Source organism: Diachasma alloeum, unplaced genomic scaffold (assembly GCF_001412515.2).
Source record: "Diachasma alloeum isolate Michigan unplaced genomic scaffold, Dall2.0 Dall_scaffold_00210, whole genome shotgun sequence".
Classification (NCBI taxonomy): Eukaryota; Metazoa; Arthropoda; class Insecta; order Hymenoptera; family Braconidae; genus Diachasma; species Diachasma alloeum.
This window is the reverse complement of record NW_021680375.1, coordinates 1273705-1300650: the sequence shown is the minus strand read 5'-3', so window position 1 is coordinate 1300650 and position 26946 is coordinate 1273705. Positions and strand designations below refer to the sequence as shown.

Genomic DNA, 26946 nt, shown 5'->3' with positions numbered 1-26946 from the left:
AAAAAAACATTCATATCTTGTCTGACATCTTTGCTACAAACTCGGGTCTTCAACTCGGGCTTTCAATTTCGCGGCCCGCTCTTTCGTTTGAGCCCAAAAAAACATCCATATCTTGTCTGACATCTTTGTAGCAGCGATGTCAGACAAGATATGAATGTTTTTTTGGGNTTCAACTGCATGAAACACACAGGCGTATCAAAATGCAACTGCGTGAAACACAGGTGTATAAAAATACAACTGCGTGAAACACACAGTAGTATAAAAATACAACTGCGTGAAACACACAGTAGTATAAAACTTCAACTGCGTGAAACACACAGTTGTATGAAACTTCAACTGCGTGAAACACACAGTTGTATGAAACTTCAACTGCGTGAAACACACAGTAGTATGAAACTTCAACTGCGTGAAATACACAGCAGTATGACAATTCGGCTGCGTGAAACACACAAACTTCACGCATGCGTGGAGTGTATGGAGTGTACGGGAGTGATTCACGCAATGGTGCGAATAGTCACAGCCTTTTGTTATCCACCATGGAAAATGACAGCTAATAAATAATTTGCCACAATGAATCAGATATTTGTAATTTCCACGTTTGTCAACTCATTCTGAATCTCAATTAAAAACCCTCTTTGAAAAAGTTCAGAATGTTTTCTATTTTTTTTAATCATTCTATCATAATTTTTGGGAATTTCTACATGATGTACCACTCAATTGATAATTTTGGATTACGAAAGATGAAAAAAATCCAGATAACATTCGAAAGAGAGTACACCGGGACCTTAACTTAAGAAAACCATAGTAATAGAAAGGTGCAAATTCTAAAGATATTACAAAATATTACAAATGTAATGATTGACGACCGATCGCTGCAATTATCCATATTTTTAATTGTTCTTTTTTCAAAATTTCTGTCTAATCTCCACCTTTTCAAAAAAAATTGAGACGAAAGCCCCAGCATCGACTTGTCTGCTCATAACTCGAATCATTAAAGGAAATTAACAACACCAATTAGTTCAATTTTCTGTTTATCTAATTTACAGGCAATATGTCCAGTCTGCCGAGAGTCAATAAACTGTGATGTCGAGAGTCTCTGCTCAGCTGCACCACCGATCGACGTGGAGACAGCAACCGACTTCTCCGTCACCGCTGAATTACGCGAATTACAACGGCAAATGTCGGTTTTGTTCGTACGGCAACAACAGAGAGGAGGAATCATCGATCCCGAGGCTGAGGGTACCAAGATGCTGCTGAGAACCGAGGATGACTCTGTCGCTGGCGCTGAGACACCCACTTCACCTGCTGGCCCCAGTCTCCCAACTTTCGCTGCTAATTCTAATGTGGTAAATCTTTCACAATCAATTATTCAAACTTAGCCGGAGATTTCCTAAAGTTGTATAAACATATCGTAAATTTTGAAGATGAAAATTTGAAATCAATGTAGCCTAATGAGCCTGAATGGGGTTCGGAAGCTTAAAAAAAAAAATTGAAATGAATTCTAAACGAAAGTTGATATGAATAAAAACATTTTGGTTGAGTTCGTGCTCAATTGGCAGGCTAGTATTCTTGATAATAATTGGTTCAGAAGTGGCAAAACAACAGAGTCTTGTGAGAAAATGAATTTTGCCAGATTAGAGAAGAGATTAAAATATAGAAAAAATAGAAAAAATTATGAAAACGTTATGTTTAATACAAAAATTATCGTCAATGTCAAGCTTCTGAGATAAATAATGTTTCTGGGTACCTCGAATGGACATTAATTTCATAAACTATTGTTGATGTGTTGATGAATTTTTTATGCTCGTCAAAGTTAGGATTCATGTAAGAAATGATCAATGATGGATAATTTTTTTCGGGAATTTTAAATTTTATTTTTTTAAACTGATTTTTCGAGATTTTCTACATTTTCATTTTTTTCCGACCTTGAAAAATTCATTTTCTTGTAAGACTGTGTTATTTTGCCACTTTCAAAGTAATTATTATTAATAATATACTGAAAGAAAAATGAACAAGTTCTCAAACAAGTCTTGTTTGGACCAACAAAATCGTTAGTTGAAAATTACCAAAAAAATAATTGGTTCGAATTTGAAAGTCTCAGTCATGAATAATTGCTCTTGTTTCAACAACAACGAAATATTTGGTTCAATAGGCGGATCATTCATACACGACGGTGTCTTTTCAGAATAAAAATATCTTTTATAGAGGGAAGTTTAACAATAAATGTTGAACTTCATTAAAGGATGTAAAATCGAGGAAGTAGCTAAATGAATAAAAAATGAGTTCTAGACCTGAAAGAATGAACGAATTAGGTAAAAACAATAATTTGAAGTCGAACAAATGAAGAGAAGAATAATTAAATGAGGGAAAAGTGGAATATCGTCCAAATCCCCAATAACTGGAGGCTAGGGCCAATAGATGGACGGTGGATGGCCAATACATGGACGGTCTGGAGGAATATAGAATTTTCATCCAGTTTATACAAACATGTGAATTTTGTTTTATCGAATGTAAAGAAATACAAGGCCAAATAGATTCTTAATCTTCGGCAGGTGATTCTCTCCCTGAAAATATTGTGCTATTTCCCACATCTGACTCTTTCGGAAGAGAACTTTTTTTTTCTACGACACTTTGTCACTGATGCTTAGCAAATTGCAGCGCCACGCCCCCCACCACTGTACCTCCAGAATATTTTATTTTTGTTCTCGCTGTAATGTTGATATTTCGAAAAAAAAACTTCATCACATGATTATACATAAGTGTTACTATTGATAATGATAACAATCCGTATAGTTTTCATTCTATTATTTAAAGAGTATTCAATAAAAGGTAAAATCGTCCCGGTATTGTCCCGAGTCCAGCAGATAATTGCAAACAATCGAATTAAAAGCCGCCTGATAATTAATTATTCCCAATCAATGCCTTGAATTCTTAAAAACGAAATAATTAAATGGATTCACTCAATTTCTAGCGACACCATCAAGTCCCCGAGCCGAAGCACTCGAACAATCATCAACAAAGTAATGCAGAAAAGGACAAGCAAAGTGATAATCGTGGCTCTCACAATAATCATCATCATCACCATCATCATCATCACCATGGACGAAAGAATCGTGGACGTGGTCGTGGTGGATACGAATCTCGTCGATGCGAGCGTCTACGTCAAAACGAGACAACACCCAGATGACAATGGGCTGGACATAGTCGAAATACTGCCCATTTTATTCGCAATATAATCAATAATCGTTCTATTGTCAATGTAATCAGCTCTAATTGTCACATCATAAATACTTGACTCAACTCTCTGTACTATCCCTCCGTCATTCGATAATTATTTAGATTATATTCCTTCATTTCTGCTTATCAACGAAATTACTTAATGATAATTAATGTTATTGCGTAATTATTTTGAATGGATGAATTATTTTCTTATTTGAAAGAATAGCTCGGTTTTGATTTTGAGTGCTTTCGTATTTTTCTATGTTTTTTTTTGTCATTTTTGGTTCGGAAAAATCATCTTTGACTGTGATATATTAATTTTCTCATACTTTGGATTTTTATGATTCAATTTTTTTATTATAGGAGCCACTTGTTTATTGTAATCATAATAAAACTAGTCATTAAATAGATGATGGGGATTTTTTATTCGAGGAAGACCTTTTATTTATTAACTTCCCGATTGGAAGTTATTGATTTCACCCCGGAAATGAAAAATCGTAATTTCATGAAATGTCGACGGTTCATGAAGAGTAGAAGCTGCCCAGATGGTTTTTAGAAAAGAGTATGTGTGTGTGTGCAATCGAAATGAAGTTGGTCGCGATCGACAGGCATTCACTTCACTGATCTCTATATAACTGGATCGCTGATCCCTATGCTCCCACCACTCTCAAAGTGAGGCGAATTGAAGTGTCAGCCAGCGCTGCCGTATAGTAGCTCAAGTACTAAAGATGACGTCAGTGCGCATGCGCGCCGCAGTGGGGGCCACGTGCTCGGAAAATTGCCGTGGAATCATTCTCCGTCCCAAATTGTAAATAATAATTGAAAAAGGTAAAATTAGTATAGTATACTCAATCAATAAATTCCGATCAGTCTAGGTGTATTATAGTTTAATAAATACAAAAAAATTTCGAACGAATAAATTCAGTTGAATATTTATTTTGAGTTTCCCAATTTCCTGAATACATTAATTTCCTTAAAGTAGCTCATCAGTAGGCTACAAGTTCATACTGACCACACTATAGATGTCGAGATTTTCAATTATTAAATTTTTCCATTAAATTACGTGAGAAAATTTATAAAAAATTCATACACAATCAACATCATTTAAATGACATTTTTCAACATATTGTTTTCTTTTCAAACATCTCCGTTTTATAAATAAATAATGGATATTGTTTAAAAAACGGTCATTCATGTTGTATCATGTGTCAAAAAATTTCTTGATTTTTTTTCATATTTTGAGTCAAAAATTCCGATTTCAATCTTGCTCTACAACAAAGTTATGGACTTTGACATAAGACAGTGGGTTAAATCCTGATTTTTCAAAATTGATTTTTTGAAAAAACTAAAACGTCAATTAAATCTAGCAAAAAATGACGATTAAAAAAATCTAATAACATTCTTTGGCGATTCTTTGTAATTTTTAAAAATTCAATTTTTAAAATTTCAATTATTAACGATTATACAATTCATTAATAATACAATATTAATAACAATTGTACTAATTTCGACATTCCTCCATGCTTCGGCTTCCTTTCGCGTTTATAGACAATGTCAGTTTTCACTGATTATTAACAAAAGTTCGTCTGTTATTCTGGATGTCCTACACGGTAAAATATCCTATAATATTTCCCAATGCTCTCGGTAAATTTACCACTGCCCCACTACCTGCAGCTGACACGGACATGTGCACTAGAGAGAATCTTAGTTTGCTGACTACTATCCGGAGGCGCTGCGTACCTCTCTAATAAACTCACTGGCTGCCATAGGGATCGGCTATTCAGTTATATAGAGATCAGTGATTCACTTGCTTAAGGGGTAACGGAACCCGTCGCACGCAGAAGTTAGGGGTCCCCCCTATCGGTATTGCAGCTTCCCGTGGTTTGTTGGATTTTGTAGGTGAAAAGTACAAATCCCATAAAATATAAATAAATGGATATAAATAAATAATAATGGTATGGAAATATTCTACATCATCTGCTGACTCGTAAAAGTACTTCCCTCTTACAATTGATGGCCTGTAAAGGACATGTTGCCTCCTGGATAGCACCCAATCATCATAAACAAGTTTTTACAAAAATTACGCAACAAAAGTACGTTTTTGTACTTCAAATCTGTCTTGGACCTCACTCGATCGCTCTCTTCTCATGAAAATAGCCATCGGCTAAGAAAAATCTACAAAAAATCGGTTTTTCTACCATGACTTGGCAGATTCCTACAAATAAAATGGCGTCGGCCCTGCCCTGGTCCTTGCCGTTAAATAATTTGTAATTTTTTTGTGCATAAATAAGAAAAGCATGAGAAGAGAGCGATGCGTTCCGCTACTCTCAATACGTGGAAAAAGTTTGATTGATTCTCATTGCATAGAATCCAAGAAAACTTATTTTTGGGAAACGTCTTTTTGTGGTCGGTTCTGTTACCCCTTCAGGGGTAGTACTTTTACGAGTCAGAAGATGATGCAGAATGTTTCCATATCATTATTATTTATTTACATCCATTTATTTATATTTTATGGGCTTTTGTACTTTTCACGTACAAAATCAAAAAAAACACGGGAGCCTGCAATACCGATAGGGGGTAACCCTAACCTCTGCGTGCGACGGGTGCCGTTAGCCCTTAAGACTGGACTAGGTTGGGAGAGAAAACCCCCCACCCCTTTTTGAGTTTTTCAAAAAAACAGTGTCAAAATTGAAATTCGAGAAAATGGAATTTGAAAGAACTTAAATGTTTCGTAAGAAATTTCCGAATTTCTAATTTCAAATTTCAACTAGCATCGGGAAGTTATACATGCGTCCCTTAAGGGGTAACAGAATGCCGTTAATTTACCAATTTTTTGAACAAATTTCCTGCTGAAAGTTATCGATATTTTTACAAATCCAAGCACATTAATCTCCAGGAAGCGATAATGGAAATGAATGTGCTTTTGGTTCAAAACATATTAATAACTTTGAGCAGGAAATTTGTTTGAAAATTTCGAGGAAACGGTAGCCCTCTGTTACCCTTTAAAGGGACACATGAAGTAAATTTAAAAATTCAATTTTTTTAAAAATTATTAGTTGGAAATATTATTGCGACCTACAAATGCACGTGAACATTATAATCACAACTTGTTCGAGCCTATCCGACAGTCTTTTTTTTCTACCAATTCCGTTGGTAATAATCATTCGAATCGATTCGCAGCAATTCCCTGTTTTCAATAAACAGATTATTGAAGAAATAATCCACCCGAAGTGGATTTCTTCATGAATCACTCGCGTATCGTATGAAACACCTACGCAATTGTGAGAAGCGCAAAAAATTCAGTCAACATTTTCAGTAAACAATATCGAAAATACCTCGAGTAATCCTCATGGTTATGATTTTTTACACGGAGAGAAATATTCAATACAAATTACGTATCTTTTCCGTAATTCCGGAGCGAAATGTGGTTGTAGGAAATTTTACGAAACTGTCACGGAATTTGTCCGGAGCGTCCCGTAATTTTTATCTGAATCTCTTGTGAAAAATTACGATATCGTCACTTAAATTTTCTGAGTCGATTCTGTAATCGGTGAGTGAAGTGAGAGTTCCGTATTTTTTACTGAACATTTCTCTCCGTGTATTGATGGACGTACGGCAACTCCTCTCTCCGCTCCAGTACCCTTGTTGAATTTTCGGGTTTTTTGTAAAATGATATGTTGAACCCGCTCTACCCCTGCTTCGTGAAGTGGATGATCGAAGAGAACCCCTTTCACTGCCCCATCACGCGATCCCCTGTGAAGGCGAAGAATACGTGAATGAATACCATAGGCTCCGTCTACCCCGTCTGCTTTGACTTCTTTGTTCTTCTTCAAAGAGACCTAACTTATGTCACTGATACCACCCATTTATGCACGTAATGATCGCTGATGAGTGTCCAGTATTCTATGTCCTTTCATTTTGTCTTTCCCTTTCAAATTCCCGAAACAAGAAATACAAAACGTTTCGCGCGCTTAAAAGATTCAGCGGCTTAATTGCCGTAATAGCGACTACTTCCAGTGTCTGAATACGAAATTGGTTCTCTGTAACGTCTGACCGAATATACAATGAGGCTGACAATTGACGTATCATTTCGACTTATTCGGTACCTTTTAAGCGTCAGTCGTTCTCCACAGTTGTCATGCAGAACCTCTTCGATCACTCGTACTACCGAATTACCAAATGGGGTTTGCAATTCATCGGGCATTGGCCATTCCAATCGGCGAGGAGAAAGAGATTTTTGAGATGTTCGTCATTTTTTATTGTTAGTACCATATTCATACCGAAGGTAGGCAGCATTCTGTCGCATTCTGAAGTCGAAAGGAATAAGAAGATAAGTCGAATCATACCTTGTACATTGTTAGAAATTTTTTGAAAATTAAGCAATAGTTGCATTTAAATTCTCAATGTTATGAAACTGAATTCAATTCAAGATCAAATCGTTCATAGAATCTCTCATTCAGATTGAAAATTCAGGATAACAGGGTTTTCCATGTTAGATTATCACTGATATTTCAACGACATCTAGAATTTTCAACTTCATTGCGGAAATGGAACACCAGATCCAACTGAATTTTCAGTGAATTGAAAATTCACTGAAATTGTTGCCTGAATTTTCAAGTTATTTAATCATTTTCATTATCATGTGGACCTGAAAATCGCAATTCCATTGAACACTCCAGACTTTAAGTAATTTTTCAACAACAAAATACATGAAAATTTCGTGTGAATGAGTGATTGTTAAAAATTTCAAGACTTTTTACTTGAAATTTCAGGCGTAATTTTCTAATAGTGTAAAGTATTATTTATTTTATTTATTCATCTCTTTGGTGTTACAAATGTTTTTCTTTGTTTTACACCTATGTAGTCCTGCTCCTCTCCTTAATATTTGTTAACATCAGTTATATAAAATTATTTAAAATTTTTCTGTTCATTTTCTGTTATCCTTTATCTTAATTCTGCTTTAGATTAGTTAATATTTAGTATCATTGTTAGTCCTCAATAGTGTAAAGTATTTTATAAGTATCCTATCAATGAGTAGGATTATAAGGCTTCACAAGATTACCATTTTCCGAGGGATAAAAATTCTCATAAATACAGCACAGTACAAGCTATTTATTTTTTAAATATTTATTAAATAATTAACATGTCAAGCGTCGATTTATCTCCTCTCATTGGCTGTTATTGAATTTCAAAATTAACTACTTTAAGCAATTTATTATTGGAATCAGGTAATCAAATTCATCGAGTCCTTGACCGATTTGGATATCGGCGTTGAGTGCTTACCTCTTATTGGATGCCACCTAATGGGCTTCATCAAGTTCATTAACTGGATAATAATGGAGGACCGAGTAATTGCTGCTTAATGCGAATTAATCCGATTTTCATAAGTCAGGTCAAATTGAATAATAAGTATGTTGATTCTCTAGATGCGAAATTTATTACTTTCTATCGAGAGAGATTGGAAAGATTTGAAATTGGAATGTGATCTCAAATTGCTGCATACGTATTCGGAGGGCGCACGACGTTTGAATATATTTTATGCAAGTACTTGAGTTGAAATCAAACGTCCCTATGAATGCAGTAGCGGAGTGGTCAACTACGATTGTTTCTCGTAAACAGGTCATTGTAGAGCGAAATGTCAAGTAATTTTTGGTGGATAGGAAAATTAGGCACTGAAATGATTCCGGCAGATTCCGTAGATTTGGCTACTCCTCTACTCAATTTCGAGCTCCTCCAATGAGTTATTGAAAATTAACATTTTTGATTTCTTGCTCTTTTATGGAAAAATATGAAATAGCAACTCTCTACGGAATTGCGATAATCTATTTTTGCTCACCTGCAGTTCCAAGAATTTTGGATTATTTGAAACCGCTGAATGAGAGTCGGCCACGAATATTTCTGTACCAAACAGAATTCTTCATTGATCAAGAAAAGTATTATGCATATATACTAATTCATTCTTATGTGACGGTGTCTATCTCTCTAGGTATAATCGTCGTTTTTGACAATTTATTTGCAACTCTGATCAAGCATGCGTGTGGAATGTTTGAAATTCTGAAGTAAGGCAATTTCAAATGCACAAGCTAAACTATAAAATGATATTTTCATTTTTTTAAGGTTACATTTAAAGACTTTATATGCGGAGGATTATACGCAAGGCCTAAGAACTCATAACATGATATCAAACAATTTTCAAATGACCGTAAATCACATAAAAAGATGCTCTCGCCTGCAAACACAGACTCTCAAGTGAGCAGCATGAATTAGAACAAGAGTATAAAAATTGAATTGATGTCTATTTTATCGCAGGTTTGTGGAAGATCTCGAATCGTCTTACAATATAGCTCTTCTGTTTATTGTTGGAGTCAATATGGCATCGATCCTGGTCACTGGGGTAGTAGTAAGTATATATTATCAAATGTGTTAGGGGAGGGTGTGCCTGTACCGCCCACCTAAGAGGAAATGCCAGTTTTATATTTTATATTCCAACTTGAGTATAAAAAAAGTATTTGTGGGATTTCTTTAACTATTGAACTCGTTATTCTCGAAGTGTAGACGCCTAATTCTCCTTAGAATCTACAAAATTGATTGAAAATAAAAGAGAGAGCCTATTGAGCGGTACTACCCGCCGTCGGGTAATACCGCTCGGCACGATTCCAATGCCGCTCATAGGGTTTTGCATGTATCGCGCGCGCCGCAACCTAATCTGTACTCGAGTGCTGTCGAGCAACTACGTGGCCGATCCTATGAGCGGTATTACCTGCTCCGCTTGGCGTCAACAAAATTGTTGATAATTATTGACATGAGTGGAGTTTTGAGTTCGAATTGGTCTCAATTTACGCGTGAAAGTACCACGAATCGAATAACCACAGTTTAATATGAGAATTCAGCGTTTGAAACTATCAAAAACCTTAATTAAAAGTCCACAAATTTTGCACTGTAAAGACCTCAAAACTTCGTTACGTGTTTTTTCATATTTAAAGTGGTAAATAAAGTGAAAATTTTCCGACAATCACATCCTATTATCAAATTCTTCATGATCAGGAACAGAAAGAAATTTTTACGTTGATGGTTGCGGAGAAAATCGGGTGCGCGGTATTACCCGCTAAGCGGTACAGGCACACCCTCCCCTACTCCACATTGATGCCGGAACAAGAGGCAATAGACTTCTATCATTTCAGGCGGTCATTAAAGCATCCCATCCAAATGAGATGATTAGGATCACATTCATGTGCATGGGAACAGTCTGTCATCTATTTTGGATCAGTTGGTTGGGACACATTCTCATTGTACAGAGTGAAAGTGTCTTCATCTCAGCGTCAGTATTAAGAGAAATTCATTATTCTAATATGTAGTCGTCTCATTCAAGGAGACGAGCACATATTCAATGGTTATTTTGGGGATTGGCAGTGTCCAAACTTTTGGTCTTCCTTCTCGTATCTAGGTATCAAAATGAATGGTACTACATGCCTCATAAATTGCAACTCATGATTATCCCCATTATGATGAGGAGTTTGAAGCCTTGTCAATTGACAGCGGGGAAATTCTATGTTATGTCAATGGGAAGCTTTGGAGCGGTGAGTGAAGAATTGCCATGATTAGATACGAAATCAACGATTTTACGTAAGATTTAACGGAATGAGTTTTATTTCAAGGCTATGAGAACAGTTATGACTTTCTTTACGGTTTTGAATTCAATGCGATAAATATGAGTTTACTGGAAACGACGATCCGCAGCATATCCATCGATAGATATTGACGTGGACACGTCTGTGAGCTCGTTTTGCGGAAAAGTTGGTGCGACACCATCTGGGAAAATTATTGTTCAAATTTTTCAACTGTATATGATGAATAGGACAAGGATGAATGTTTATTATGAATCCTTTGGCTTATCTTCCTTTAGTCCTTAGGGACAATACCCCTTATGGGAATGAGATATATGCAGCACTTATATCTAGCATATATTTGGTATACCACATTTTTGGCCGAAAATATATCTGAGATATATTGCAGATATATGTTAAATATTTTACATCGAGATATATGTGCATATTTATATCTAGGAGACCTCTGGCATATGACATTTTTGGCCGAAATATAAGTGAAATATACTGAAATATATGTCCGGATATATGTTCTTTCCATGAGGGACTATAGTGTGTAATGTACTGTTGATTAGGGTTTCACTGTTTCTTTCCATAACGCGTTTGTTACCAATTGGATGGCAACCAAAGGGTGCTAATTGATAGGACAAACAGGTAAGTTTATTGCCAGATCTTGTTAAAGTATCAAGATCTTCTTAAAGTATCAAGCTTCACCAGCACTTAGCATTACCCAGGGTTCACGACGGGGACGCAGCTGATATGAACCCCACAAAGGTTAAAATTTGACCCAGTCACCCCCTTCAAGTTATTTACCTAATTGAGTCCGACTCAATTTTCTTATTGATTTCAATTTCTATTGGTATTAAATGACGAAATAATTCAGCTTCCCCGAAAAATTCATTGGAGCAGTTATATATAATCTAATTACCAATTTTTGGACGACATGACCGTTTTACGACTCCATAAAGATTAATATAGTAGCAATCCATCTGAGGTGTGCATTCGCTTAATCGATTCCAATGATAAGGCGGCTTTATAAATTCCGTGGAAGCATTATTCCGGTAATCAGTCAAATTTTGTGTCTAAGTAAGCAATATGAATAAGTTGCTCTCTTTTATATTTACGGTTCTCCCAGCGTATATCATCCTTGCTGCCATTGTCAGTGGCGTGAGTACATGATTCAGATATACTTTTTCCAAAAATTGAAATTCGTCACTGCAAATTCAGGTTTTCTTTCGTAGAGCGAAAGTGGCGATTTGCTCAGAGAAGATTTGGCTCTATTTGGCGATGCCCAATTGCAAGGTAATATGTTCATTGTCTTCTCCGTTTGGGGCCACGCCCGAGAAAATTTCACAGAAAAATCTAGCAATTTATTATAGATGGAAAATTTAGTTCAATTGCTATTATAGATTTTTTCGGTACAATATTTCTCATTGAACATTTCTATTGAATAAAACGCGCAGATATAAGCTGCGGCATTTTGCAGTAGAGTATAGACCAAAATCTGATATAAAGTTCAATTGAAATTCAATAGAATTTTTTAGCGATTATCAATGTGTGTGATTATTGTTATTACTGCCACTGTGAGATCTATTGTATGTTGTCAACAAATTGTACAAAAGAAGAAATTCATGCACTTGAGGAATAAATTATTATTATTAGAATTTTTAGCAAATTCCCTCCGTTTTTCTATGAAATTCTCTCACACAAGTGGCTATTCATTCTACTAAATTTCATGATAGTGATTGCTGATTCACGTCATTTCGAAATTATTTCTTAAAATTGTTGACTGCATGTAATACCATGGAAATTTCTAGCGTTTGCACTATTTCAAATGATTTTATTTTTTTTTATCTCACTTGTTCCAATAATTTATGTAATAGAGATCGTGATGCTAAGCAACTATCTGAGTGAATCCACGTACGAAAAAATTTCATAGAAAAACCTAGCGAATTCTATTGGATTTCTATTGAACTTTGTATTCGTTTTTGGCTAATTGTATTGAAATGTTAAATAGAAAATATTCAATGGAAAAAGTCAATAGAATTCGATTTTTCTATATAACTTACTCTCTTCAGACATTTTCTATAGAATTTTTTCAGCTCAAATTTATCAAGTTTTTTTCATCGTATTTTTCTTTTCTTTTCATCAAGAAAATCAAACAGAAAAACTTAGAAACTTTTAGTTGAGGAAATTGTGTAGAAAATATCTCAATAGAATAAGTTCGATAGAAAAATCGAATTCTATTGAACTTTTCTATTGAACATTTCAATGGAATCGACCAAAACCTAATACAAACTTCAATAGAAATCCAATAGAATTTTCTAATGAATTCGCTAGGTTTTTCTATGCAATATTTTCATCCGTGTCCCCTCAGTTCTACGCGAGGGGTTATATTCACTGGGGAAATCACTGTGTCACTCTGGATTGAATTCAGATGAAATCAGTTCTGAAATCACTTGCGATAACCAAATAAGTGAGATGATTTGAAATTTTATGTAAAATTTTATGTTGAAATGTCTGGAAAAGAAAGAAACATTTATTACTGATTCAACACCCGTTTTGATGCATACGGTTTACCGACAGAAATATTCTCTCTTCGCAACAATACGAAAAAAACCGAATTAAGAAAGAAAATTAGAAGAAACTGGAGCAAAATGCGATTACGGGATGAAATAAGATGGCGGGATCAAAGGGCCTCTATTTTTTCTTTCTCCAATGAGACAAATGAGCTCAGTGCTTTTTTTTCATGCAAAGTCATCTACCAGATCAACATGAAAGGGAAATTTTCAATTAAAAAAAAGGAATCTTATTTAAGGAAATCTCTGATAATCATTACGAGAAACACTTTAATTTTTATGGTAATGAAATAATTTTAAATGGAAAATTTTAAATCACTTTGAAGTCACTTTAAAACCACTTTAAAATCAATTTGAAATCACGTGCAATCAGTAATCATTATGTCAGACTTTCATTCCATTACATTTATGCTGTTTGATATTATTCCCAGATGGCGATTATGAAATTGTCCAATTTCAACATCGAGATATAGAATCTGGAGGTAGAAATGAGAAAGAGATACGTTTCCGAAGATCCGGAAAAGATGTCTCATGGACTGTGAAGGAGAATTCCGTGATTCGTAAAGAAACGCCAATTTGGCTGGTCTATGACAGTGAAACAATCAAAGAAGCTGATACAAATGTAAAAATATTATGAAAGACCTCTTGATTATGTCAGTAGATTCATTGTCTTTAATAATTGAATTCTCTCTTCAGGTCATCAGTGACGCCGTGATGTTCTACGAAGATCCGGCAGTGGTTTCATCAGTGGCAACCGCTCTTGACAAAAATAATAATAGATATTTTGTAAGAAATTGGATCAATTTAGATATTTTTATTTGGTAAATTTCGAAGTCGCTGGCGCCTTCATCTATCGTGCGCATTTTTTAATATTAAAACTGAAGATAGTCACGCACGAAAAAATTGAATAGAAAAACTTATGGAATTCGTTAGAAAATTCTATTGAATTTCTATCAAACTTTCTATTAATTTTTGGCTGATTCTATTCTATGTTCAGTAGAAAACATTTAATAGAAAAAGCAGAATTCGATTTTTTTATATAACTTATTTTTTTCATATATTTTCTATAGAATTTGCTCGACTCAAATTTTCTAAGTTTTTTTCATTCTATTTTTATTTTCTTCTCATCAAGAAAATCAAACGAAAAAACTTGGAAAATTTGAGCCGATGAAATTCTATAGAAAATATCTCAATAGAATAAGTTGTATAGAAAAATTGAATTCTATTGACCTTTTCTACCGAATATTTTTTAGAAGAAAATACGAGAAGAGAAATGGGGTGGGAAAAACTGGGAAAATTCACATCGAGAAATTCCCATAAAAAATGTCTCAGCAGAACAAATTTGTGTAGAAAGATGAAGTTCTTCTGACTTTTTCTATAAAATAGTTTCTATTGGACATTTTCTACAAAAAACCGCATAATAAAACTGCCGATTAGTCCAATAAAATCGGCGTAATATAATTTTTTATCGAATTTGCTCGATTTTTTAATGAAATTTTTTCATGCGTCATTTTATTGATTATAGACCACGTTCATTAGCCCACTCCGGCGGACTAATGAACTCCAGGTGTTTTTCCACTTCTTGCCATTTTGTTGTGGTGTGCGTGCGCCATAATGCGTTCCTAATGACACACTAACACACCGGGGCTTCCCCCCACTCTCTTCTCGCCGATACGTTTCGTATTCTTGGCACCGGAATGGGTTTGGTGGGTTTACCGGAGGCTTGTTCCCCGAAAAATCGTTACCGGAAATTCGTTCCCGGAAAATCTTTCCGCAAAAAGTTGTTCCCCGGACCAATCTTCTCCATATTTTTCATACTTTATTTTTAATTTAATTTTAATTTTTAAAGGAATTTGTTGCGAGCAAGCTCGCAACAGGCCATTGCCCGAGGGCCTTCAGCCAGTGAATACATTTTTCATATAATTTCTTTTTCAAACTGCATATATAATATTAATTGAGTACGTTGATATATGAGTGTTTTTTTTTTTTTTGAACAGTAGATAATGATTGATACAGGGTTTGTGAGTGAGGCGGAAATGGTATACATTGTAAGAGATCTTTATTTTTATTTTTCCTTTCTGCTTGATTTTGCGATTCATTTCCGAAAAAACGTTCGCTAAAAATCTTGCCCTGGAAAAACCCTCTCCCCTTTACAGATTTGAATTATTAAAAAAAAGGTCAAAGAGCGTGTTGTTGAACTTCATTAAAGGATTTAAAATAGATGAAGTAGCTAAATGAATAAAAAATGAGTTCTAGGCCTGAAAGAATACACGAATTAGGAAAAACAAAAATTTGAAGTGGAAAAAATGAAGAGAAGAATAATTAAATGAGGGAAAAGTGGAATATCGTCCAAATCCCCAATAACTGGACGTTAGGGCCAATAGATGAACGGTGCATGGCCAATACATGGACGGTATGGAGGAATATAGAATTTTCATCCAGTTTATACAAACATGTGAATTTTGTTTTATTGAATGCGAAGAAATACAAGGCCAAATAGATTCTCAATCTTCGGGATGTGATTCTCCTCCTGAAAATATTGTGCTATTTCCCACATCTGACTCTTTCGGAAGAGAACTTCTTTTTTTTCTCCACGACACTTTGTCACTGATGCTTAGCAAATTGCAGCGCCACGCCACCCACCACTGTACCTCTCAAATATTTTATTTTTCTCGCTGTAATGTTGATATTTCGAAAAAAAAACTTCATCACATGATTATACATAAGTGTTATTATTGATAATGATAATACTTCGTACAGTTTTCATTCTATTATCTATAGAATATTCAATAAAAGGTAAAATTGTCCTAGTATTGGCCCGAGTACAGCTATTGGTCTGTTCACCCTATGAGAAATATAGGGAACAATTTTCCGGAAACAATTTTCCGGAGAATAGATATCCTAGAACCGGTTTGGGATATTTTGCTCTACTGTCCTCTATCACCGTATATTATCTACGCAGATTGGAAGTATTGGCGATATGCGAGTAGCACCATTATCAAAAAGAGCTATCAGAAGTCTCTTGAAGGAAAAACCCCATCTTTTTTCGGAACCAGCAAGGGTTAATGACTCTGAAAAATTTTCCATTTCGGATTATCACGTACTTTATAAACCCAAGACATCCCCGAACGGAACAATTGCTCTTCGTAAGTTTCTTCACGTTAACTTCGTAATTTTTTTGTACCAATCAATCGTAGAACGATTGATTTTGATTTTTAGCTCAGATGGGAAACCCCGAATTATTCAAGAAACCAGAAACAAAATACAACAAAACATCTTACGACAGACTAAAACGATCTAGCGGTGAAACAGTATATCCCGAAGTGCTGGTCATCCTCGATTATGATGAAAAATATACCACGTAATATATCTACCAGTATCATCGTAAATTCCAATTAATCATCGGTCGAAAACAATAATTGAATTTATTTGACAGAATTTACGAAGTGCGCTTCCTGAAGCTGATTATTTACACAATAAATTTTTGGAACTCAGTTAATCTTCGATTCAGCACTCTTAAGGATCCAAAAATACAGTGGAGATTGACTGGCATCGTGATCAATATGGTGAGCCAAATTATGATATACCGATGAAAAACATTACGATTTGCAATAAAAACTTTTGTCGTTCTCACGACTTGTTCGCTCAGTCGATGGCCGATGAATCGTCTGTTGATCCTTGGTCAATTGGTGGTCAACGATTAGTCGATCGTTAATTATTAGTAGTAAGTCGATCTTAAGACGATCGATGGTCGAGCAATCACCACCCATTGACCACTGAGCGACCAATACTCTAATAGACCAAAACTCGATGAATAGCTGACGATTCTACTAATACCACAATATTTTAAACCTACACGGAGAGAAATATTCAATAAAAATTACCAGAAAAAAGACGTAAAAATTACGTTTCGAAACGTAATCTGGGAGCGAAGTAAAGTTCAATAAAAAGTGTTAATCGTCACGTAAATTCTACGATCTGTTCCGTAAAAATTACTCATCCGTCTGACGCCTCACGGCTAGCCATGAGTCACCGTGAGGGGGAGATTTTAACAGCACGTTCCGGAATTTTTCCGGAATTTTTCGTAAAAATTCTTAAACATCCAAGAATTTTCATGTTCTGAGGCATAATAAGTCTTGAAGTTTCTGTTAGATTTTACAACTTCCAGAAAATTTACGTGACTTTTTCGTATTTTTTCGGTGACAGACCCGAAAATTTGCTAAACGTTTCAGATTTATTCTCTTATATTCCTATAGAAATTCACTGAAAACGATTCTCGCTTGCGGATTACGTGAAATGTTCCGTAATTTTTCTTGAATATTTCTCTCCGTGTATAGCGAGCTTTCTTTAAACTGAAAATGATCATATCTCATCGCACGAAGCAGTAAAATTTTTCAAAATATATAGAAAAATACAACTTATTTGAGACTGTCAACTTAATGAAGAAGAATTCTATTTGTTACAGGACCGGAATGCAATTTCGTTCATAAACGAAAATATTAGATCAGGGAAGTTAAATAATAAAATTGGAATTATTGCAGCCAACTGGCTGGAATACTCTATTCCTGATGCAACCTACGATATAATCGCCATGCAGACAAAGTACGTAGTAGTTCAGTAGGAAAGAAGCAAAACGGTTCCAGTCGACTTAGTTTAACTTAGCTATGCAAGCGAAGGGGGATTGAGTAGCCTCCCCGGTGCCACCGAACTTTCTAAGTTATTTTAGCTCCACTTTTACTGAAGTACGTTTTTGATACTGGAAGCCCAACCTTGGTGGCCAGTCTCAATATATCCACGAGTTCTTCGATCAAAGGGATTCCCCACTAGCTTACCCTTAGCATTAGCAGTGCATTACCATTCACTTTGCGAAAAAATCCGATTTTGGGGAAAGTCGACTTTCCCCCGGGAAAAATTCAAGAACTGACACTTTAGGACCGCATGAAAAAGAAAAATTTTTATTTCGACATTTCTGGCGCCTTCGAGGGTCATTGGCATTAGAGGGGCCAATCAATACAGAATCAAACTTCACTTGGCGAAAAAATTCGATTTTAGAGAAAGTCGACTTTCCCCCTGAAAAAATCCAAGATCTGACACTTTGGCCTCCGGTGAAAATTTTTTTTTTTTAGTTTTCACTTTTTCCACATACTTTTGAGAGTTCTGAATAGCCCGTCGCTTAAATCGTTGGAATCAACGTTCACCCGGCTAAAAAATTGAATTTTGGGGAACGTCGACTTTCTCCCTGGAAAACGGAAAATCTGACCCTTTGAAAATCTGAAAAAAAAAACTTTTCCAGTTTTCACTTTTTCCACATACTTTTGAGAGTTCTGAATAGCCCGTCGCTTAAATAGTTGGAATCAACGTTCACCCGGCTAAAAAATTCGATTTTGGCGAAAGTCGACTTTCCCCCTGGAAAAATCCAAGATCTGACACTTTGGCCCCCGGTGAAAATTTTTTTTTTCAGTTTTCACTTTTTCCACATAATTTTGAGAGTTCTGAGTAGCCCATCGTTTAAATAGTTGGAATCAACGTTCACCCGGTTAAAAAATTCGATTTTGGCGAAAGTCGACTTTCCCCCTGGAAAACGGAAAATCTGACCCTTTGGAAATCTGAAAAAAAAACACTTTTTCAGTTTTCACTATTTCCACATACTTTTGAGAGTTCTGAATAGCCCGTCGTTTAAATACTTGGAATCAACGTTCACCCGGCTAAAAAATTAGATTTTGGCGAAAATCGACTTTCACCCTGACCCCNTTAAAAAAGTCGATTTTGGCGAAAGTCGACTTTCCCCCTGGAAAACGGAAAATCTGACCCTTTGGAAATCTGAAAAAAAAAAACACTTTTTCAGTTTTCACTATTTCCACATACTTTTGAGAGTTCTGAATAGCCCGTCGTTTAAATACTTGGAATCAACGTTCACCCGGCTAAAAAATTAGATTTTGGCGAAAATCGACTTTCACCCTGACCCCTGACCCACATGAAAATGAAATTTTTTTTTCGTCTTTTTTGTCACCTCTGAGAGTTTCATTGGCATCAGGGAGTCAATGAATACAGAATCAACGTTCTCTATTTTTTATTTAAACACCGCCTGCAAACGGAGAGATGAGGGTGGCTAAAATATATTCTGCAACCCTCTCTCCTCGTTGGCTACAAATTTCAACCCTCCGCATAATGCCTACCCCCCCCCCCCTCGTGAAATCCCGCGGTCTCGGTAGTACAGAGGACTTCTCAGGGCCGAAAAGAACAGAGGATTCGAAAGGTTTCCGGAAAAGTACGTCGCAGAACTGATTAGGATTTACCAGATCAATCTAGATCTGGAGAGATCTTGAAAGATCTGTGTATGTCCCATCAGAACCAAACCGTCGATTCGGGAAGTCCATTCAAACATCAATTTCCAAGATATTTCTCATTTTTAAAAAGTTGACTCATCCACAGCAAAAACTAGGTGTCTGACAACCATCTGAATTTAAGATGGCAGATAGCAAAAAAAGTCTGAATCTTTAAGTGTCTGAAAATCTAATTGATGTCTGAAAATTTCAAAACACCGCTTGTGTCTGAAACTGATGTCTGTATCTTAATTTCAAACATCTTGGTGTCTGAAATTGAAATACCTCCATTGATTCAGACACATTTTAATCTACAAAATCGTCCCAAAAGTGTTTGAAAAGTGTCTGAAATTCAAGCATTATTTTTCGCAGTGATTAAGAGCGATATTAACTATCATATCAAATCCCATTGACATCTGCGTCACCGTTTCCAATTATGGCGGTACTCGATCGCAATGTAATTGGCTGAAATATCGAACAATTCTAATGTTCACCATTTGAAAGTCTATTGTCGAAATTTAATCATTTTTGTACCACTGAATTCCCGATTTTTATTCCATATCTGCTTAAAATTTGTAAACAAGGTGCTGACGTCACCCTGTATTTTTATAAATTTTCAGTTTGGCGCTCTGTTCAATGAAGAAAGGAGTCTGTGGTGAACAAACAATTTTGGGTAAGGGATTCATTAATAAATAACGACTTAATGAAACAGCGACGAAATTAATTCTTCATATAATTTGGAAAAAAAGGAACTGCCCACGTTGACTCATGGTGTCCTGGCCTTTACGGTCGGCGAATGATGACTGCAGTAATTCACGATGATATGAAGTATTCAGGGGTACAGGTCGCAGCCCACGAAATTGCTCATCTGTACGTAATGCGATTGTACTATTTTTCCTCCAAATCCATCGGCCGTTTTAAATCTTTGCGTACTATGGCTTTTAAAGTAGCTCTACCCTTGCGGCAAATTCAAAGATTATTGAAAACTGCAAAAAAATTGCAGAAAACTCGACTCGATTCGGAATTCTAATTTTGTTCTCAATTTAATTATCGTTTTGGTTTTTCAAAGAAGAAATGTTTAAAAATCAAGATTTAACCCAGTGTCTTATGTGAAATTCAACATTTCCATTGTAATCAAAGATTAAAATCTGATTTTTTTTTTATTAGATGTGAAAAAATCAAGATTTTTTTTGACACTTCATAAAAAATAATTCACCGTTTTGCAAACAAATTTTAGTATTTATTTATAAGAGGGAAATGTTTGAAAAAATAATAATATTTTTCGAAATTTAATTTAGATAATACTGACTGAGTACGAATTTTGTCAAATTTTGTCCATATTATTTAGTTGAAAAATTTAAAAACTAAAAATATTCAAAAGTACAGCGTAACCCGGCCGAACGGTAGAGCTACTTTAAACAAGAATGTTAAAAATTTAATTTTCAAATATGAAACTCCCCAAGACTGCAATTAAGTCTATTGTAATATGATCAACAATATGTCATGAAATCCGTAGACTGGGGGCTAGGCACGACGAACCCGGATCACCGGATGACTGTTTGGCTACGAGCGGTTACATAATGACTAATGATTATGTCCTACAGACGCGTCCTTTCGAGTGGTCTCGGTGTAGTAAAGAGAGCATTTCCAACAGACTTCGGTAGGTTTTGTTTTCCCTCATTCCGAACATCTGTTAAAGAATAACTAATCTATTGGAAAATTTTTCCGGGATGCAGGTCACAGATGGAGGATTGTCTAGACAATGACACTCCTATTTCAGCACAAGGAGATTTGGTGGATCAGGAATTATTACCGGGTAAAAGTATCACCGAGGAAACGCAGTGCAAATGGAAAGGCTATACCAAAGCTTGCCAAGTAGGTGAACACCACGTATGAAAAAGTCCTGTAGGATTTCCTATAGGAAATCCTATGGAGAATTCGAACATTTCCTATAGGATTTTTCTGGTGGGATTTCCTATAGGATTTCCTATAGAATTCACTATAGTGTTTTCTATAGAAAGTAACACACAAAATTGAGACTCGAAACCAATCGGTCACAAGGGTCAGGATTAGGGTCATAAATCTGATAGGAAATTCTATAGGGAATCCTATAGGAGATCCTGTGGGAAATATTATCAGAAAAATCCTATAGGAAATGTTCAAATTCTCCATAGAATTTTCTATAGGAAATTCAGCACAAGGAAATGTTCAAATTCTCCATAGGATTTCCTATAGGAAATCCGTAGAGATTGGATTACCATAGGATTTCCTATAGGAAATTTTTTTGATTTTTTTTTTCCTATAGAATTTCCTATAGGAAATCCTATGGAGAATTTGAACATTTCCTATAGGATTCCTATGGAGAACTAAGAAGTTAAGAACTAAACTTTTGATTTCCTATAGGAAATCCTATAAAAAAAAAATTCTCCATAGGATTTCCTATAGGAAATCCTATGTAGAATTTGAACCTTTCCTATAGGATTTCTATAGGATTTTCCTATGGATGGATTTCCTATAGGAAATCCTACGGAGAATATGCGTGTCTCCCGTCTGAACGTAAATTCATAGTGGTTTTTTCCTCGCCTACCCCTGACTTCAAGAATCCTTCCTTACCCGTCACTTTAACTCAGAGCCTCTCCCGCACTAAACTTCTGATTACCCTGCACTGATCCAGATCGATACGCAAATCGTTCTCATTATAATTTTGAAAAAAAATTCAATTTGCTGTTGCAGTCATCAGATGTTTGCCAGGAACTTGAATGCCAACGGTGGTTGATATGTTGGAACACTGGTCGTGCATTTGATGGGACACCATGTCCTGGTGGCGTAAGTATATCTTCATGTGTCTTTATGTCTTTCACGAGAGAACAGCTATCTTAATGCAAAATTCAAACTCGGATTTCAGAGATGTAAAAATGGAAAATGTATCAAAAATCGAAAACAGTGGGATGATGACTGAGTAGAATTTGAGATGGAAAATGTGCAGAGGTGCATGTCTGTGACGAAGTGTAAGACAAATGTATGATGTTCGTCCGGAATATATCAGGAAAAATAAAGATTACATATCAGATTCACAGAGTAATTAATCATTAGCATCTCCTAATTTATTCATCCCAGGATTATGTCGCCTTCGTCGAGCCCACAAGGCGTAAAGGATATATATAAGCATACAGTGAAGGAGTCAGGGGATTTTTGAGAAATAACAACAACGTTGATTAAATTGTCAAAAGAAGCGACGTTTCGCCAATATAATTTTGGCTTCCTCAGGGTCTTGACTCAATGTCTAGTCATGTTATTACAAAATAATAACACAAATTAATGTTGGAAATTATCGCTTGCATCGTGCACCTTTATGTGCAACAATAGCAATCAGTACTGTGAAAATTCAACCCGCCAAACACTCGTATGCTAACGCCCAATATATAATCATAGTTTTTCATTTTTTCTATAGAATTTCCTCGGCTCAAATTTTAAAATTTTACTTGTTTGATTTTCTTAACGAAGAAAAAAAATGAAGTGAAAAAAAATTCAGAAAATTTGAGCCGAGGAAATTCTATAAAAAATATGTCAATAGAATAAATTGTATAGAAAAATCGAATTCTATTGATATTTCCATATAGAAAATTTTGTACTGAATATTTCAATAGAATCGTGTAAAAACTAATAGAAAGTTGAATAGAAATCCAATAGAATTGTCTGGGGAATTTGCTAGGTTTTTCTATTAAATTTTGGCGTGCGTGTGGTATAATATTTTAATACCTTATACGGTTACTCTTTTTATAGTATTCGATATTTCGTCGCTAAATTGCAGTTATTCTATCAATGAGCAATCGAGCTTGCACGTAGATTCTGTAACGCACTTCACAAAACAAAATCAATTTAGTAGAGAAGTGGTAAACCGTAATAAGTCGATTTTTTTAGAAAATGAGTTTTTGCCAGAAAACGCTTGTGCATGTCATATTACATAACCCCTGTGAACGGTTTGAGCGAAAACAAAAAATCATGTGTATATGTTAATTTAAATAAAAAACGGAACAAGACGAAAATCTGACTTCAGTCGACTTATCTCGCAAATAAAGAAAATCTAAGCGAGACAAGTCGACTTATGTCTCATAGCTCTTGTCCACAAGCGGAACAAGTTAGTGAATTTAGGTATTGTGAATGTGTACACAATAATCTGTCACATAATCAATGAGAAATCATCAATTAGTTGCAGAAAATTCAAAGCGGAAAATCACGATTTTTCGACTTATCCCGGTTTACCACTTCACCACTGAATTAATAAATATGGTCCGAAATAATAAATCAAATGACCCTCGCCTCGTCAATGGTTTGACTTCTGGACGTCCGGAAATCTCAGAAACCGCCGAACAGTCGAAAATAAAAAATACCACGTTACAATTCATGTGTATATTCTTTCAACACTAACTGCTCACGATAATGCATGTAGTATATTATAAATCTCCTCTGTGTGCCCACCGGACTGCTATCAAGTCATTCCCTCCGATATTCGATTTCACCCATTTTTCATCAATTTTTAATCCATTTTTAATCCAGAGAAGACTGGTCTTTCTTCTCACAAAAATACAATTGACACAGCAGGAAATGAAATTCTGAAATTATAAATTAATAAATTTCCCTCTCAGTCAGTTTTTAAAAACATTGGGCAGAATTTAATGGGTGACTATAGATGATTTGTCATTGTATAAATTAATTATACACGTTCTTAATATCATCGACGATATCATTACAATAATCTTCGTCTTAATTATCATACATATAATCTCTGAATAATTTATTCAAGTGAATCGATTAATTGTAATACTAAAAAAATACAACAGATAAATTACAGAATACATAACACTTTACACTGAACTTGGACATTCGCAAATAAATCTCTCGTAAAATAGCAAAAAGAGATGGTTCCAGAATGTTCCCAGAGATTAGTTCGCATATATCTTTGAAGCAAGGAATTATTATTTAAGGCCCGCGTGTACTATCTTTCGAATGTTATCTCGATGTTTTTTTTCATCTTTCGATGAATAATTTTAAAAAAGTAGAAAAAATTCTTAATTTTTTCAAAGAGCATTTTTAATTTATATTCAGAATAAGTTGAATAACAATAAATTGAAAAATGTATCTGATTTACGGCGACAAATGGCGGTCTGTCACCCAATATCATGCAGGGGGAAGACTGATTTCGTAAATCTTTTCCCACACTGCACAGAGACATTTATTACGGAAAAGGCTCCTTGAAAAAAGTTGTAATATTTTGGGGAATTTTTAATCACACTTTTATCACATGAAAATGGCAGATGGCTACATACCACTGTTTTGAAAATTGAGATACCTAGCTGTCACTTCCCATGAGGAGTTAGTGTTTTGTTATCCACCATGGAAAATGACAGCTAATAGATAATTTGCCACAGCGAATCAGATATTTGTAATTTCCACTTTTTTCAACTCATTCTGAATCTCAATTAAAAACGCTCTTCGAAAAAGTTCAGAGTTTTTTCTAATTTTTTTATCACTCTATCATAATTTTTGGGAATTTCTACATGATGTACCACTCAACTGACAATTTTGGATTGCGAAAGATAAAAAAATACAGATAACATTGGAAAGATAGTACACCCGGGCCTTAAGAAAAAATATGAGAAAATCATTTTTGTGCTTCATCAAATTTTTCCACAAGAACCTCGCTTGATGAATTCTTCTGAATCTCTTCCTGTCCAGGATATTTCCAAAATAATCTACCAACTCCTCTCGAAATCACCTCTGAACATTTTTCTTAAATTCAATTATTGAAATGATTCGAATGTTGAACAAAATGCAACAGATGAATACTTGATCCACAATAAATATATCCCCTTGATTTTCCATCTAACTAAACCATTAATTCAATACTTAATTTGTAAATACTGAATCGCACAAATACTCATCGACATTTGATACTCAATGGTTCTGACGTTGCGCTGAGCCTCTCGAGTTTCATTTCGAGTTCACTCAAACTGGAACTGATCGGTGCCATAAAATTCTGACTCCTCATCAATACATTAACAGCAAAATTCATTAATCCTGAATCCATTGGAGAGGGGGAGGGAAGGGGAATGTCGGAGAAGCCTGCGCTGTCCGCATATCCTTCATCAACACTTTCATCTGAAGGTTTTGATAAGAGTTTTAGCCGATCTCTCAGGTCCTTCTCACGATTCAAGGCCTGGCGAAGGCAAATGGTCATTGAATTGACTGTTTCTCCCTTCTGAAACACAAATGAAAGATCATTAAGTAACAGGGAAAAACAAGTGTGAAATTGCTTTCGTCACAACATAGTTCATATATTTCGGTAATAAATTAGCAATTTGCTTACGAATGGAATTTCTATGACGATATATTTTAAATTGAATTCAATGATTCATTGAATTCAACATTGGCCCATTTTGTGGCTCGAGATATTTTTTAATGTTGTTTTATCCCAAATAGGATACTCACAACGTAATTAGTTCGGATATAACCTTTCCATTTCATTCAAGTCACGAGACGAGGATAGAGACATAGAAGATATTACGATAATACTTTATTATATTATATTCTATAGTGTATTAGAATACATTGTATAATGTATTATATACATAATCCATTATGCATATATAATGGGTTATGTAATTTAGCACAATATCGTATACTCAATGTATGTAATTAGATATGATTATTGTTATCAGAATTAGGTATATGATAATTGTTATCAGATTTGTTTTTATTATGTACATTATATAGTATATTATATATACTATATATAATACAGTATAAAACATAATATAAAATAGTATTATCGTAATATCTTTAATGTATGCTATCATCATTTATAACAAATCTAATATAACACTATTCACTACAGTTGACATACATTAAGCCCCTTGTAAGGATTACGCGCGCAGAGCGCGCGGACTAATCTAGTACCAATAAAATGATTAAAATTTCTTCAATACAATTCTCATAAGGTTTCAAAAGAAACTCAATAAAACCCCAAAATATCAACTATTAAGGGTGCCAAGTGAATTTGGCGATGACCTTGAAAATTGACATTCACCAACAAAGTTATAATTTTTTTAATTAATAGTATTAGACAGATGGTGAACATCGGTGACAATTTTAAAATTTTAGAACTTATGGATATCGAGAAATTAAATAAACAAAATCAGTCTTATACACGGCCTCTTATGG

General features: G+C 35.0%; 4 protein-coding genes across 4 annotated transcripts in view; 3 read left to right on the top strand and 1 right to left on the bottom strand.

Moving 5' to 3' along the window:
- LOC107036595 (E3 ubiquitin-protein ligase RNF25) overlaps positions 1–3627 on the top strand; it is a 14984-nt gene extending 11357 nt beyond the window's left edge. Inside the window, exons 5-6 of the mRNA XM_015254653.2 lie at positions 1047–1346; positions 2972–3627. Of these exons, the coding sequence (XP_015110139.1) occupies positions 1047–1346; positions 2972–3187 (516 nt within the window). The 3' untranslated portion in view covers positions 3188–3627. The remainder of the gene's footprint in view (positions 1–1046; positions 1347–2971) is intronic.
- A 3728-nt stretch (positions 3628–7355) lies between these two features.
- On the top strand, positions 7356–10925 carry LOC107036569. Its single transcript, XM_015254606.2, has 9 exons — positions 7356–7504; positions 8448–8567; positions 8646–8763; positions 9017–9278; positions 9337–9468; positions 9529–9619; positions 10401–10537; positions 10664–10796; positions 10875–10925. The coding sequence occupies exons 1-9, from the start codon at positions 7358–7360 to the stop codon at positions 10923–10925; spliced, it is 1191 nt and encodes a 396-aa protein (XP_015110092.2). The 5' UTR covers positions 7356–7357.
- A 5457-nt stretch (positions 10926–16382) lies between these two features.
- On the top strand, positions 16383–22716 carry LOC107036609 (venom metalloproteinase 3). Its single transcript, XM_015254670.2, has 10 exons — positions 16383–16548; positions 16622–16763; positions 16839–16968; positions 17868–18004; positions 20346–20398; positions 20475–20595; positions 21242–21385; positions 21462–21600; positions 22459–22551; positions 22631–22716. Exons 1-10 carry the CDS (start codon positions 16383–16385, stop codon positions 22682–22684), a joined length of 1179 nt encoding a protein of 392 aa, XP_015110156.2. The 3' UTR covers positions 22685–22716.
- Positions 22717–25348: 2632 nt separating this feature from the next.
- LOC107036601 (girdin) overlaps positions 25349–26946 on the bottom strand; it is a 6427-nt gene continuing 4829 nt past the window's right edge. Inside the window, exon 3 of the mRNA XM_015254660.1 lies at positions 25349–25984. Coding sequence (XP_015110146.1) covers positions 25664–25984 — 321 coding nt within the window. The 3' untranslated portion in view covers positions 25349–25663. The remainder of the gene's footprint in view (positions 25985–26946) is intronic.